General features: G+C 36.0%; 1 protein-coding gene across 2 annotated transcripts; it reads right to left on the bottom strand.

Moving 5' to 3' along the window:
- Positions 1–59: 59 nt before the first annotated feature.
- Positions 60–7741, bottom strand: LOC132107791 (osteocrin-like). Of its 2 annotated transcripts, none has more exons than XM_059513999.1 (5): positions 7461–7741; positions 5197–5295; positions 4304–4524; positions 612–727; positions 60–462 (listed from the first exon to the last, which is right to left on the bottom strand). In XM_059513999.1, the coding sequence occupies exons 2-4, from the start codon at positions 5293–5295 to the stop codon at positions 643–645; spliced, it is 405 nt and encodes a 134-aa protein (XP_059369982.1). In that variant the 5' UTR covers positions 7461–7741; the 3' UTR covers positions 60–462; positions 612–642. The 2 variants fall into 2 exon arrangements, with proteins under 2 accessions (XP_059369982.1, XP_059369983.1); XM_059514000.1 differs by lacking the exon at positions 7461–7741 and adding an exon at positions 6851–6980.
- Positions 7742–16725: the final 8984 nt, after the last annotated feature.

Raw genomic sequence — 16725 nt, 5'->3', positions numbered from 1 at the left:
TCGTTTATTCTGCATTTTCTTAGCAGCTTGCTTTAATAAATTGAAATAAGACCGACAGATTGTAGATTTTCATCTATTTTATTGTCAAGGCTGAACAGCCTCCAGTCAAAGTGAGAAAATGACAATAGTTATGTAAATTATAGCAAGCGAGAAGTCGTGAGGCGCTTGAGTAAATATTGAGATGTGCAATAATGGAAGCCATGAGCAGATTCCTCTCTGATTGACTAATGCTTCTAACATCATAAACAGAACTCATTTTATGAAAGCAATACAGTTTAGATGTTTAATTTATATGATGATGAGTCAGAACTGGAAATAGACAGTTTGATCGGATATTGAAGCTCTAAATCAGTTATCAGTGAGAAAGAACAGCTCTGGAGCAGATGATTAATGGTCATTCAGTGGTTAGTGAGTAGCTGGCTGGTGTGCTTCTCATGCATATCATCTACCTGCGAAATTACCCTGTGAAACAAGAACAAACAAAATACATATTCAACATATAAATACAAAATACAACATGTTACGCTGAATATAATTTGCATTATATTTATTCTATTTTCATCTTACAATACATGTAAACAAAATATTTACGTTATTCCGCTCTTACGTACCTGTTTGTGGGGGCGTGGTCAGAGGCGGAGTCTATCCTCTGCTGCTGGGAAGACGGCCTACGCCAATCCGGTCAATCGGAATGTTGACTCGTCGCCGTGGCAACTCAACCACCTTCCTGCAGACATAACGCAAAGAAATCAGCCATATCCTTTAGATTACATTTTACTCACTCAGTCACTATCGTGAGTTACTTCTTTTTCCCTTTTCCATCACACACTGCTGATTGGAAAGACATGCCAAGGTGAGTATCATTAAGCACATGACTCTTAAAGGTATAGCTCATAATAAAATATTTATTAGAAAGCTACGAGAATACTTTTTGTGCACGAAGAAATCAAAAATAATTACTTTATTCAACAATTCTTCTTCTTTGCGTCACTCTAGAGCCATTTTGGAGAGTATCACAGTGCATGCCGTGCTTTGATCTTCATGTAAACAACGCATGTGGTTGGTGTTGCTGACTTACAAAGTCCCTTTAAGGCAAGTCATGAGACTCGGCGGCCATCTTTGAAACGCCTCTTGGACATCCAAGTGCAGCTCCTATCTCTTTTAATGGGGAAACGTTAAATTCTCCAAAACTGGTCGACAAGTTTATGATTAAATTTCATATTTGATTTCACCAATGAAATCTGACTACAACTGTATCATAAATGCGGTTTATTTTTCTCAAATAGTGTAAAAAAATCTTATTTCTCAGGCTAGATCATACAGTGCACATGTACAGTCCTAGGCGCATGACTCAGAACGCTTACTGTTTCTATAGCAACCGGGGCTTCTAATGCCAGCTATAGTGAATTTACTGATTAGCGATTGGCTCTCTTTCAGAAGGTGGGGCTTTGTGCGATAGAGCGGCCATATTGAGCTTTTAATTTTTTCCTCATTCAAAACTATACGAGTGAAACGCCTATAACACACATGTGCTGTGCCTTGTTTACTTTAAAGAAAGCATGCACAAGTTTCATGATACTCTCCAAATTGGTGGTACAGTAGGGTGATGCCGAGGAGAATAATTGTTAAATAAAGTGGTTATTTTTGTTTTCTTTGTGCACAAAAATTACTGTTGAACCACTGATTTCACATGGACTATTTTGTCTATGTTCTTGGTATCTCTGGACCTTGATCGTGGTAGTACCCTTGCTGTCTATGGAGGGACAGAAAGCTCCTGGGTTTCATAAAAAATATTTAATTTGTGTTTTGAAGATGTACAAAGGTCTTATGGGTTTGGAACGATATGAGGGTGAGTAATTGATGACAGAAGTTTCATTTTTGGGTGAACTATCCCTTTAAGGGCAGGTCAATCGGTCAATTCCTGTGCTATATTTTACACATTTTTGTAACTTGAATTTAACTTGAACTTGAAGTTATATTTAGCTGTCCAAAACAACTCATTGTGCTGCTTGATATTGCAAACTGATATTTCTCATCATATTATTTAAATTCTATAATTATAAACACACTTTTTGTTGCGCAAATAATTTTACCATTAACCGTTCTTTGTTATTCTTCTAGTTATTTATGAATAGCGGCTAAATAATCTGAAGTCTCAAGCATTTACATAAAATAGCTTACTTGAATGTTGCAAAATAAGGTAGATATAATGTACACTTAACACATTTTACAAAAGTTTTCTATACATTCGAATACCTGGAATGACCTACTAACATTTGCTAAAATGTATATTACAAGGAATACTGTATGAAAGACTATATCTCAAAAAGCATGGACAACTTGCAATGCACTCAACTTGACCTTTAATTTCCAAAGTGATGAATCAACCAAATTTTTGGCATGATTTTTGACTTCTTATTTCATCATTAATTAATCAGAATCACAATTAATATAATAAAAAGATACACATTTTTAATGAATGGATGACATAAAGCATGATAACGTCAGTGATGCCACTGAAACATATAGTAACATATTAAAGTAAAAAAAAATAAACAAACAAACAAAAACAAAAAACACTCTCCATAAAAATGTGTCCCAATGTGCTGTTAATATGAAGGAATTTTCCATGTATATATATATATATATATATACACACACACACACACACACACACACACATATATATATTTATATTTATATATATATATATATATATATATATATATATATTCCATTTATGTTTTTTTTTTACAGGTTTTAGGGTTGAAGGAAATGTCTATACCATAATTAATGTCCATGTAACAAAAACATTACTGGTAATTTCTAATATATGTTTTTTTTTCCTAATCCTGCATTTTTTTTTTTTTTTTTTTTTGGTTAATTGAGTGTATACTGAAGTATTTATTGAGCAGGAGGCACGTTTTCCAATGATACTAATAATAGTCTATTATTACTGCTACCTAGCATCAGGATTTTTTTTTTTTCTATGGCCATATCTCAATTTTTGTGTGGAAAATTCAAGCTTTGGAAGAAGATCTGAAAGATTTATTGAGAAAATGTAGAAGTATAGTAACAAAATCTAACATAGGCTTTCAAGGTGAATATCTTTACTCAGGATCCATGGAACAGTCACATAACTACGCAGCGGTTTTCGTGAGCTTTCATGTGTTTATCGGGCCCATGATAGATAGATTCGTGTGTTGATATTTGATAATGCATGGCGTGGTGCTTTCGCTGCTGTTCTTGGCTTCTGTCCTGATCTTATCAAGTGCTGAGGATCATTTAGATGCAGCTTTGTGAGAGCCTCAGGCCATGCTGAGTTACACTGCTTGTTCCATCCAGCAGGGAGATCAAATCATTCACTGAGATAAAACAGTTTTGATCATTGACTGGAAGTCTGATGCTACAGTCATCAGCACAGTTGGACTGTCCGTTCCCGTAAAGCAGCATCAGACACTTATTATGTCATACAAAACCTCAGTCCACACCACAGTGACTCCACCCAAGAAATAGAAGTACTTTAACTGTGGGGTTACAGGCAAAACATTAATTGCACTTAGTGAACTGTAAAAGCACAAACAGGCTCACACAAAGCTATCAAGCTGTGCATGACAGGCTTCAGCCAATAAAAACAAGCCATGGCCAGTCAAGGCTACCTATGGTTCATCATCTGTTTGGGATCATAATAAGTAATAATTCATTAAATGTATATAGCGCTTTTCTATAGGCACTCAAAGCGCTTTACATTATCAGGGGGTATCTCCTCATCCACCACCAGTGTGCAGCATCCACCTGGATGATGCGACGATAGCCATATTGCGCCAGAACGCCCACCACACACCAGATTATTGGTGGAGAGGAGTCAATATGGGGATTGTTAGGAGGCCATGATGGTCGGAGGCCAATAGGCAAATTTAGCCAGGATGCCGAGGTCACACCTCTACTCTTTTTGAAAGACATCCTGGGATTTTGAATGACCACAGAGAGTCAGGACCTCGGTTTAACGTCTCATCCGAAGGATGGATCATAGCAAATCAAAAGTGTGTTTTGTAGGTTTTTCAGACTTAAGCCAGGGCTGACAATAAAATTGCAGTGCTGTGATTCAACTGTGACGATGACATATGTGTTAAAGAACACCAATAAAGAATGAATGTGTCAGTTTAAAAATATTTAATTATTATCCATGAAATATTTTAATAATAATAATCATATTAGTATTTATATTATTTCACAGGCTAGAATAATTTTTCCTTCTGTATCCAAACTAAAAGAAGAGTGTTTCTTTTTTCTCATTTCTTACCTCTGCTTGTTGCTTTTGGGATCCATGGTGCTGATTGACAGACGGTCAAGAGGCGTGTTGGATCCAGGGAAGCTGCGTTTCCTCTTGGTCTCAATGACATCATTCTCCAGTCGGACCAGCTGGTTGTGCAGGAGGTGTTTAGCGTTCACAGCTCCTGAGGTCTTCTGCTCGGTCTGACCTTGCTGGACACTGCGACCTTCCACGACAGATGAGTCCACATACTAGATTGGAAATAAATGGAAATGCATGGTGTAATGCAAATTATGTCTTCATCTGTTACACCAGTTTTTAAATTTGTCAGAAAATTAAGTCTTCCTAAAAATAATCTTCATTCTCTTTGATGGACAATTCATCATCAAAGCACGATTTTAAGGCGGTAGACTGGTTTTACATGGGTTCTAGCTGGACTAAGCTAGATATTTATGGTCCCAAGTTCACTGGGTCCAGCTGATGGATATGGTTCTGACCTTTATCAAGCAAGTTATAGCTGGTCGACCAATTTGGGCTTGCAAAAAACAGAAGCTTGAACACCCCAGAGAGACCAACTCAAGATAATTTAAAATGCAATAATAAAGTTGGCTTTTTCCTATGAAGAAACAGGAAGAATGACAGACTGGGTGACCCAGTGGGTCAGTTCTCAGACAGGTAGCTCGTGTTCATAAGGAGAGGGTGATGGTTGCCTCCTGCAAAGGCTCTCAAGGGGAATCCCCACTGTATTTATAGAATACTCAGAAATATGACAGTTTATCTCTCACTAGACTGCATTAAGTCTGTTTGTGTGTTTCTGAGGAGCAGCAGAGTGAATTTCCTCACAAAATGCATAATATAACATTATTTTCTCAATCTCTCATATACAGTTTGTATATTTGTATATCAGCAAGACCTGGACTCACCTCTGATCTTAATTGGGGTACAAGAAGACTTTCCGCACTACAGTGGAACAAGGTCAGTGTCAGCAGACCAGAGAGCAGCACACATCCACAGCCCAGCATCTACAATACAATTAACAATGTGATTAGTGGGGTCTTGGAGTCTCTTATGCTCAGCAAGGCTGCTTTTATTTGATCAAAAATGCTGTAAACGGTTATTCTGTGAAATGTTATTTCAATATAAAATTGCTGTTTTCTATTTTAACATATTTTAAAATGTAATTTATTCCTGTGCTAGTAAAGCTGAATTTTTGGCACCGATTACTCTAGTCATCAGGTGTCACATGGTCCTTCATAAATCATTCTAGAATGCTGATTTGCAGCTCAAGAAACATTATTATTATTATTATAATTTCATTTTTAATTTTATTTTGTGGAAACTATGATAACTGTGTTTTTTGAATCGCTTTTGATCAGTTTTAATGCATCCTTGTTAATGAAATTTAATTATATATATATATATATATATATATATATATATAGAGAGAGAGAGAGAGAGAGAGAGAGAGAGAGATACTGCATCATAATTTCATTGATTACAGTTTTTATGTCTCTGTGTCAGTGCACTGTCAATTGAGCGTGCACACACACACTTCAGCTTCAGTACCGTGTTGAATTACTGTGATACAGGGCTGTGTTTACATTCATCCAGACTCCATCTGTGAAAATACACTCTGACTGGGCGGTCCGGCAGCCGCTAGAGTGTGAGAATGCTTCTAACACACACCCTCTACACAAACACATGAACTCAGCCCAAACACACACTCTGACCTTCACCCCTACCTTTGTGTCCCCAAAACACACTCTTAAACACACTCATACAAAAACATCCTCACAGCAGGACTGCACATTACTGTAGTTTCGCATCACTTGAGTAAAAGTTTTAGATTGATGATCAAGTCATTTACAGTAAATAATTTATGAGAACACTATTGCCTTAGCTGTTTCACTTTTTTGATTTCTAAAACCACCTTATTTAGATAATGATGCTGCACCGAATCTTACTTTTTGACCGCCGCCTGCTGGCACATGTGTTAATTGCAACTGTAAATATGACATTCATCCTGATATTTGTGACAATTTCCTTTAAACATTATTTATTTTAAATTATATATATATATATATATGAAATAAATGCAGTTACATTGCATATGCAAAATACAGTTACTAGTAAAACCTCTACCATATCTAATAAAAGGCTATAGATAGACAGATAGTGCTTAAAAGTGTCTGCTAAATGCATAAATGTAAATGTAGATAGATTGGTAGACACATTTAAAAAAAACAAATATGAAAAACTAAGATTGTTAGAATATGTTATACAAGAAAATATATATTTTTTTCTCTAATTCAAAATGTCATGCTTAACTCATTGTGTCACTTGCAATTTGTTTGTAAGTGTGGAGTTTGCTATTGTTTTTTTAAGTGACAATTATTTTTACACCAATTTTTTGTATAGATGGATAGATAGATGTACAAAGTTAAGATAGACAAAAATCAAAACAAAGCTAAATGTAGCATTTAAGAATTTCTGACCTTGAATCATGTAATCCATGATTTGCATTACCCATTATTAGTTTTGACATTTTATTAATTGTTCATTTTCAATTTTTCTCACCTTAAATAAACACCTGCTACAGTATTTCTCCTATACATTTTTCAAAACTCTTTACTATCGGTAAAAACTGCCCAGTAATGCATTCATCTGACCCAGAGTGTCCCGTCCTTGGCATTTGAGTTCTGGTGCGCTGAGTTGAGCAGATGCGGCCCCTCTCCCGCCCCACGAATGGGGAAATGCATTGTCCAGCAACATGGGCTAACTTTAGCATTTTCCGTCCCCAAAAATAAACAACTCCAGCCATCTCCCATTGCCCACACACACTTCACTGGACACCCTGCATGCACATACACACACACACGCTCTCTCAAAGACGCTCTCAACGGTTCTCTGATACCAGGCATGATTTCACACCTCTGTGTCACTATTGCAGCAATGCAACATCAACAGGATGTTTCCGATACTGGTTCATCCGTAACCCTAAGGCTCAAACAAATTCACAGTTGCTTATCAAACAGCAGATTCTGTACCAACTAACCAGCATTATTCTACTGCGACTCCTGACAAACGTGTTCAAATACACCTGTCTGCTCACCTTTCTACCCAAACACACACACTTAACACAGCCCTGTAGGAACATGCAGGTTGCTCTTTCTCCAAGGCTCCTTACCCTTAATCTGATTCGGTTTCAGTCACACGGGGATGGACAGATGGACACTGTGCAGTTCCTGGAATTTCGCACGTTCTCTGCCTTTGCTGGTTCCTGCTGTTGTCTTTCCTGGTTTTATAGGCTCTCGCCGGGAATCTCCACTCCAATCGGTGGTCACGATTGCTCTGACATCATTTCTGCAGGTTTTCCACTGTGGCTCGCCCTGAAGCCGCTCTCCCCAACTCTCTCATCCTCATTACGATTACAAACTAATAGCAACCGGAGGGAGCAGCTTCACACGTTTGAATGTGCGTGTCACTTCTGTCCTTCTTTCTTGGCCAAGAGTGCCTGGAAGGTCATCTTCTAACTGAGAACCTGCTGTGTTTCCAAAAGTTTGAGAGAGTGTGTGTGTTGGAGGACAGTGTGTGTAGGTGGTTTATCTCTCTCTGGCGTGCAATCCTTTCTCTTGTGTATAAACATCTGAGTGAAAAATGCTTGAATTAATACTGAAATCTTTGATGTTTGATTGCACACTTTAAAATCTTGGAAAATCCAATCATCATTTGAGACTTCAAACTCAGATCTCTTTTGGAAATCTGAAGGAAATTTGAGGTTATAGGGTCTTTCCTCAGAAGAAAAATCTGAGAAGCAGGAGACTTAAAGATGCAATGTAAAGAAAGTAGCAACAGGTCTCTTGTTCCATAGTACGTCACCCAAAATGTATTATTAAAAATGAAAAATAAATAATAGTGGCTAATAATTGCATTGAGACAGATATTAATGCGATCTTTAAAGTCGGGCAGAGGTTTAAGCGGACTTAATGACTGGAGAAGTCTAGCATATCAAGAGAAAAATATGTTGCCTTGCTGAAAGTCTTGATATTTCAACTACAGATTATGAGGGGAAGTTGAAAAATATTAAACACATGCATGGGTGAATCATTCAAAATAAATTCAATAACAAGGATTTAGAAAATAGATATTTAATTCCAAACCAACCTTAAAGCAAATGTGTCCATTTGATGTCCATCTACTCTCATTGCTGTCTAGAACCAGTTATAGCAGCAATGTCTAATTTGTGAATGATTCATTATTTTGATTAAGAACATTTCAATGAATCGCTTGATCCAGTTCGCAAAACCTGAATGATTCACCACTTGATTCACAAATTAGACTGGATCAGTTTTCAAACTCACTTACTCCACGTGTTTTTAGCCCGGTAGAGGCAGAGATTATCAGAAAGTATACCAACTTAAATATCTATGTTTTGCAACACAAAGCTATTGTACGACTTTAGAAGACACACAATATTTAATGCTTTTTGTATGTATTGAAAGTTCCTGGCTTCAATTGCATTTAAATTCTGTTCATAATCTTTTCTTTTTTGCTTTACAGAAGTAAATAAGTCATACTGCTTTGGAATGACATGATGAAAATATGAGTGAAAGATGATAATAGGTTCATTTTATAGGTGAATTATCTTGTTTTCTTTAGTTAAAAACTTTCGTCTTATTGGCATGATACAGAAAATGAACAAGACGAAAAGCAAAATCTATTATGTTATGAAAAAAGTGAGAGTAACAGATTGAAAGAAAGAAGCGGAATGAAACGAGAGAAAGGAAACCTGTTTCTACACTTATTGAGATGTGGATCTGCAGTGTTCCGTTACCCAAAATCCTTAGGGTGAGGCCAGATCTGTGTGTATAGCGACCAGACTCAACACAACCCCATTTAACTATAATCGGACATGAATGTGTGTGTGTGTGCGTGAGATCGTATCTGTGTTTTTGATTGCTTATCTTCAAGTCCATCGGTTGGCAAGCTTCTCGCTGAGACTCTAATGTCCAGGTGGATGTGAAATGAAGAACACCTCTTTATTGCACGCATTTGCTGTGTGCGTGCAACCGAATATCTCTTGCGGCTCTGCCATTTAACGTTGTGTGGTGTCGGAAGCGTCTCCATGACGATGCTCTTTTAAAAGAGGAAGACCGTCATGTCTGGCCTGAGCTTTCAGGATCCCCATGCTCTCTTGAACATGATAGCTTTCACAGTGATCCAGGCGTCGCATGAGAGTGCAAGTGATTTGGGGAGTTTTGAAAGTACCCAAAATAAGATAATCCTTTGGTCCACCATTGTACGCACACATACATCAGTCTATATCTCAAGAACAATGACCAAAAATAAGAAAAATGCAAAAATAATATGGTTGTTTCATGTAACCATGTATATATATATATATATATATATATATATATATATATATATATATATATATATATATATATATATATATATATATATATATATATATTTGTCATCTGAAATTAGTTGATATTTTCAAATGAAATCGAATGAATATGAAATGACAAAACATTCACTAAATATAAAGGATGTTTTCATCAACACAAAAGCTATGACTAAAACAATATTACATATAATATATATTGTTCATATCCATATATTGTTCATGTAATGAACATATAAAACTGGAGTGCATGCACAAATGTACATTATGTGTCAACATACAATACGAGATGGACCATAATAAAAAAAAATGTAAATAAAAACATTTTAATGTTTCACTAAATATACTAAATACATTGTATGTCACCAATGAGACGAACATTTTTCATTAAAACATACTGTTGACCAAAAAATAACAAACTTTTATTTAATAATAAGCAGTGAAGTCAGGATTTTGTTAAATGTAAATATGTTCAAACTATATAAAATGTCGTTTTGATTTTCTCATAATTCTCATTAAGTAAAATTTTCATAAATTAAAATTAACTGTTATTTTAGTAAGATTAAAATGAATATGACAAAGGATGAATATGACATAGGACAAAGCATGAATGCACATTATGTGTCACTGCATCTTAGGTTCATCATTTGTGAACTCACTTTGACTTTTGTAGGTTCATGGTACATGTGTGAGAAGACTCTCGTGTCGGCAACACGGCGCCCTGTCCCATCTCAGTCTTGGCCCACATAGCGTCTATTCAGAACGACGAAGGGTTTGCTCACTGTGAAAACACACCTGGCCTAATAATGACACTACTAATACAACAATAATGTGGGAGTAATGTCAGAATAATCTCGGAAAAAACAGCCAACAGTAGCCCGAGCTGGAAAAAGTGAGCATGTGGTCGTGTAGTTAAGTGCTATGCTAAGCGTGTAAAGGTGGCTTTCTCTCTCTGCTTCTGCCTCCCGGCTCTTTGAGGTGTTGTTTTAGTGGTCTGATCGTTTGAAATGTCAATTTTCATGTAATCAAAACACCATCTATATTTAGTTTCCTGCAGGCGGGCCATTATGTTTTATGTGCTATGCTTGATAGCCTAGCTGGACACACTCATTCGGACATAACCTCAGCTTTAAAAACTATTAAGAGCTTGTCGTTTGGATGCACTCTGTAGAAAAGGTCTCAGCGGTATATTTGAGTCACTTTTGAGGCAGTTTTTTTTTTAAGTTCACTGTAATTGTGGCAACTGACAGGATGTTAGCGCTAATGCAACTAGCTAGTTTCTATGGTAATTCCACCCATGTGTTTACAATCACAGAGTTTCCCCCCCTTGATTTCAATCGGTGTTTCAAATTCCTGGATTGAAACTATGGGATTCTCTCTTAAAATATGCTCTGTCTTTTCCTGGCAATTCTTTAAAATACAGATGATAGCAGTGTGTGTGTGTGCGAAAGAGGTGGATTAAAAGAAGCGCACAGCTGTGCAGAGTGACTCCGGGAGGGAAACCCGATCGGATGAGAAGTCAGGACAGAAGACGAAACAGGGTGCTGAAAATGAGAGAAAGAAGGCTCTTTTTTCAGTCGACAGATACAGCGAGATAGTTTTCTCAGGCTGTTGTTTTAGCCACTGAGAGAAAAACCATGTGTGTGTTTTTCCATTTTTGTGTGAGAAGACCCTGAGAAGCAGAGAAATTCCCACTCTCTACTTAATTCCTTTGTATGATGGGACTTGCTGCAGGGTTTTGTGCACCTGTCCCAAGCTTTAGATACAAGAAAACGTCATGCTGCATAGCAGTGGTGCTCAACCGGTTGGCACGCAGGTCTGGACAGAAGAACAAAAACAACACTTAATGCAAAACAATAAAATGCAAATATATAAACATGAGGGGAAAACACTTAACATTTCTTTTGTTGTAGGTCTTGCGTAACTCATCTGTCATTTAGTAAAACTCAAATTAGGCATATGCCAATATCAACAGGTTGTGTGCGATGACCCCATCCTCAAAAACCAAGAACAAAACTACACGGGGTAAAAGACAATAGATCCCAGATTAAATATGTCATTGGCAATGCATTTAGTGATTTAGCAAAAGCAACAAAATTCTCAGAACTTTAAGAAAGTAAATTCTGTAAAAAAACCCAAGATGAAAAAGTCCAATAAAAAGTAAAAATGACTTATTCACTGTGCATATTATTTTGCATATTATTCTAAAAATTTGCAATTATTTACAAATATATGCCAGTGTTCAATATGTTATTATAAACTACCATTCAAAATTTTGGATTTGTAAAAAGAAAATAATGAAGTTGATCAAAAGTAACAGTAAAGACCTAACATGTTACGTTACAAAACTGATTGTTTCCTCAAAAATATTAAGCATATTATATTATATTACATATAAATGGTTTTCATCACTGAAAATAATAATAAATCTTTCTTGAGCAGCAAATCAGCATATTAAAATGATTTCCAAAGGATCATGTGACACTGAAGACTGGAGTAATGATGTTGAAAATTCAGCTTTGTCATCGTCAAAATAAATTACTTTTTAAAATATATTAAAATACAAAACAGTTGTTCGAAATGCTAATGTTTCACAATATTACTCTTTTATTATATTTTTGATTATGGGGAGCATAAGAGACTTCTTAAAAAAAAGTACCTTGAAGAATCTTACCGATATATGAAACAAATTTATATATCTAAAAAAAGGTTTTTAATTTTTCTTATGCATATTATTAGCCTTTATGCAGAGAAATTGTAAATTGCATTGAACATTTGCTACCTAAAAATACTAAAATCCAGCTCCCAAACAAACCAGTTTTTATACAGAGATTGAGATCTTTGAAAATAATTATAAATTAGCATTGATTATTAAGAATTATTCATTAAACACAAGGATTACAAATACTGATGAATGTTTTGCTGAGAGGAGATAATTGAGAAAAGAGAAAGAACAAAATGAAGGAAGAATGTGGTAAGAGTGTCAATAATAAGACAGCATTCCAGGGGAATAGTTATTTGACATTGCTAAAAAGGGGAAGCAAGTGATTCGCGTGACACACATTTTCCCAATCTGAACTCACTTGTTTCAAACCACTGGGGACTGATGTCCACCTCACAGACAGAGAAACAGAACGAGGGAGCGAGAGAAATGATGATGACGCTTATCACCCTGGAGACGGGCAGTAGTTACCCCAGTTCAAGGTAAACTTCCCGTCCACTCCATCTCTCTGCTTCTCTTGAAGGAAATTGGGGTTGCGCTCTTACCAGAGGGCCAAATCTAAAGTTTCAGCACATTTATTCTGAGGGGAAGCAAAGCCAGAGCAGTGCCTCGGGTTATGGCCCAGACTGAGAGAAAGACACACAGAGAGAGGTGAGGATGGAAAGAAGGGAGTCAAAGTGTGAAGACGGGAGAGAAAGAGGATGGAAAAATCAAAGGATTGTTCAACAAAACGTGCCATTTGTGTCCTTTGTATAAATATTAGCTGATGCTGACTTCCACAATTTGTTTTTACTAAAATAAATGCAGTGATTGTTTCTAGTCTTGAAGAATTATATTTCCAAAAAAAAAAAAAAAAAGGAAATTAAATAAAAATTCACTAGTGTTTGAAAGTTTGGGGAATTTTTTTATTTTCTGTTTTTGAAAGAAGTCCGTTATTTTCACTAAAGCTGCATTTATTTGATCAAAAATACAGTAAAAATACTAATATTGTGAAATATTATGAAAATCTGAAATAACTTTTATATTTTAAAATGCAATTTATATTTGTGATGCAAACCTGAATTTTCAGCAACTTCAACTTCATAAACGTTGATCCTTTAGAAATCATTCTAATATTCCGATTTGGTGCTCAATAAATATTTCTTGATATTTCTGCCTTGTATTTTGTGGAAACCATGACACTTTTTTCAAGACTCTTTGATAAATAGAAAATAGAAATCTTTTGTAAAATTATAAATATCTTTACTGTCAGTTTTGATCAGTTTTGAAGGTTCACCCAAAACTGAAAATTATCCTGTATCTAACACTCAAAAATTATTCTTGCTCTTCCAATCTTTATAATTGTAGTAGGTGGGTGCTTTTGTACACAGTCGAAAAGTAGTCAAATAAAGTTCATCCATCCATAATAAAACATACCTCACACAGCTATGCTAAATTTAGCTATTGCTAAAATAAGGAAACTTTGCTTCCTTTGCTCCTGTAAACATATATCAGAGGAGCATGCGCTGCACATACGTCTTGCATCACCCGCAGGAACAGCTTCCGTGTATGCCACTCAGTGGAAGTGAGAAAAAAGTGTTTAGAACTTTTTAAATATGGATATTTTTCTTACCAAAATGCATTGATTCACTACAGGAGGCCTTTATTCACCCACCGGAGCCATGTGAGCCATGTTTTATTATAAATGGATGCACTTTATTTACTTTTGGACTGTTGAAAAAAAACAGCCTACTCCCATTCTAACGCTTGGAAGAGCATTGGTAATTTTTTTATATAACTCCCAATTGGAAACGTCTGAAAGAAGAAAGTCATATACACATAGGATGCCTTGAGGGTGAGTAAAACTTGGGCTTATTGTAAGTTTTGAGTGAATTGTTGAATAAAAGTATTAATTTCTTTAAAAAACAGAATGTTTTAAATCTTACAAAAGCACCGTTTCATATGATGACCCAGGAATCGAGGGAAGAGAAGTGAATGAGAGGGAGCTAAAGGTGTCTGGGTCCTGAGGTTCGTCGAGCCGTTGAAGCATGTGATTGCGCTCATTGCTGAGTAAACATCGGCTGACAAGGAAAACAGTAATGCTTCCTCTTTCCCAGAAACCTACTAAGGCTCCTCAAAAACACTGAAGGACCACAGCATGTGGCTGCAGAGCCAATCAGATAACTCACAATGTGTGAGGGGAATTTTGAGTAGAAGTTCAGGATAAAGATGTGCACATGATCGATGGTGGGCCTGAGAAAGAAGAGAATTATCTTTTAGAATAATTTCTTATTATTAGCAATGCTCTTGTGCTGCTTAATATTTTGTGGAAACTGTTATTCAAAAGTCTGTTGTAAGTAAGATAAAAAAAAATACTTTTATTCAGAAATCATTCATTGAATTAATAAAAAAAAAATAACAACAGTAGAGACAATAAATGTCACATAAATATATATATATATATTTTAAAAACTGCTGTTCTTTTGAGCTTTCCATTCATCAAAGTATCCTGAAACAATTATTTATAAGTGAGCATCAATAATAAATGAGCAAATGAGCAAAATAGTTTAATATATAAAATAGGGTAATAATAATATTTCACAAAATTGCTGTTTTTACTGTATTTTTGCAACAACCCTGCATCCACCTAAAACAGCTGAGTGCTAAAAACACTTAGCACTACTACAAATACAACCTAGCAATGTGGGCATTTTCTGACAAAAGTTGAAAAAGTAGTTTAATCAGTGTGACTGATTTGTCCCCGTGCAAAGGCCAGTCAGGAGTTTATAAGTGTATGTGTATATTAGCGTGTCTTAAATCAACATGTGCATCAGCTTTAGATGGTCTGTGAGCCAGCTTCCTTTTAGCTCTTTACTGGCGGAGACTGATTTGCATTGCAAACAGTGAAAGGCCACAGGGCAGCTCTCTGAATCACAGCCACAATCATCTGTAAACATCTTTACTGACACACAGTATAATTTATGAAGTTTATTAAAGCCTTCAGCACTGCCAATCATTCTTTCTGAGTCTCGCTCACACGCACACATGCTCACAAGATGTAAAATACATCGCTGTTTCATTCAATTTATCAAAGAAGTAAATGTTTTCTGTGGTAACTCAGTTATATACCTGTTTTATAGCAAATTCTAAATATTTGGAGATCACATGAAATTTCAATTTAATTATATTTAATCAGAATTAATGTCCTGCATTTCTTAAAGTGGTATATTTGTTAAAAGCCGTTCACCTTTCAGTTTAGAAAATGGCTTTTGGCGCCCTCTAGTGGTTACAACGATAACATTTTTTTCATGATTTTTAGAGGATTGAAATTTGTCGAAATGTGTGAATTATTACTTCAAATAAAATATACTTTCCACTTATAGGTGTACAACACAGCAATAAAAAGTATTTTTTATTAGGTTGACGTCCGATAGAGATCCCATTGTGCTATTGCAACTCAGGCAAATGCGATTTACGTTCGCAAGCGTTTATTTAGTGCCACTGTGGTCTACGTGTTCTATTTCATTCTTCCTGACCGCCAGAGGCAGTGCTTCACACTGGATACTATCTCTCATTGCAAATGCATAGGTCGAGTCTAATACAAACAATGTCCCTCGTGACCAGGATGACTCGGGGTGCTCCCCTATTTAACCCCCGTGACTTCCTGCAGACTGTCCCTATAATCTTTTTTGTGTGCATGTATGCAGGTCGTAGATTATGTAAAAAAAAAAAAAAAAAAAACTGGAATCCGTTCTTCACAGCTTCGCAACAGGAAGCATTGCTGGTGTCTCGCGATTGCGCGTCCTCCAGAGGCTGCAACGGATTCATTGGGATTCCATTGATAACGAAATAAAGCAGGTGAGTTTGTTTACATTTATGCTGGGGTTTGTTCTCGTTTTCCTGGCATTGTGTTGGTCGCTAGACAGAATGTTTTCGCTCGTAGAAAGGAACACAATAACTTGCAGCTGTAAGATAAGTTAGTTAAGACCACGCTTGGAGTGTGTGCGCTCTGTATAGCGATTGGTATCTAGACTAATAGGTACAATACTCATCTACTGTGTTATTGAATGAGCTAGCAGTTGTTAAAAAAAAAACTAAAGAAATTAAGCTTGTGCCTTGTGTATATATAACAATATACACTTATTAATTATAGTATAGGATTTGTTAGTATATTTAAATGTACACTTCAATAATGGTGTGTGTATAATATATTGTATAGAAATAATTTCTCTCTAGTAAGTTTTCTGGCAAGGCTTGCTTAGGACAGTGACAGAGTGATTCCGCTCGACCTACCAAATATCTTCCGGAACCAGAATGGAAAAGTTACCTCATTCTTGCACA

The sequence above is a fragment of the Carassius carassius genome, chromosome 28 (assembly GCF_963082965.1).
Source record: "Carassius carassius chromosome 28, fCarCar2.1, whole genome shotgun sequence".
Classification (NCBI taxonomy): domain Eukaryota; kingdom Metazoa; phylum Chordata; class Actinopteri; order Cypriniformes; family Cyprinidae; genus Carassius; species Carassius carassius.
The sequence above is the reverse complement of the archived record's forward strand: the minus strand, read 5'-3'. Positions and strand labels throughout refer to the sequence as shown.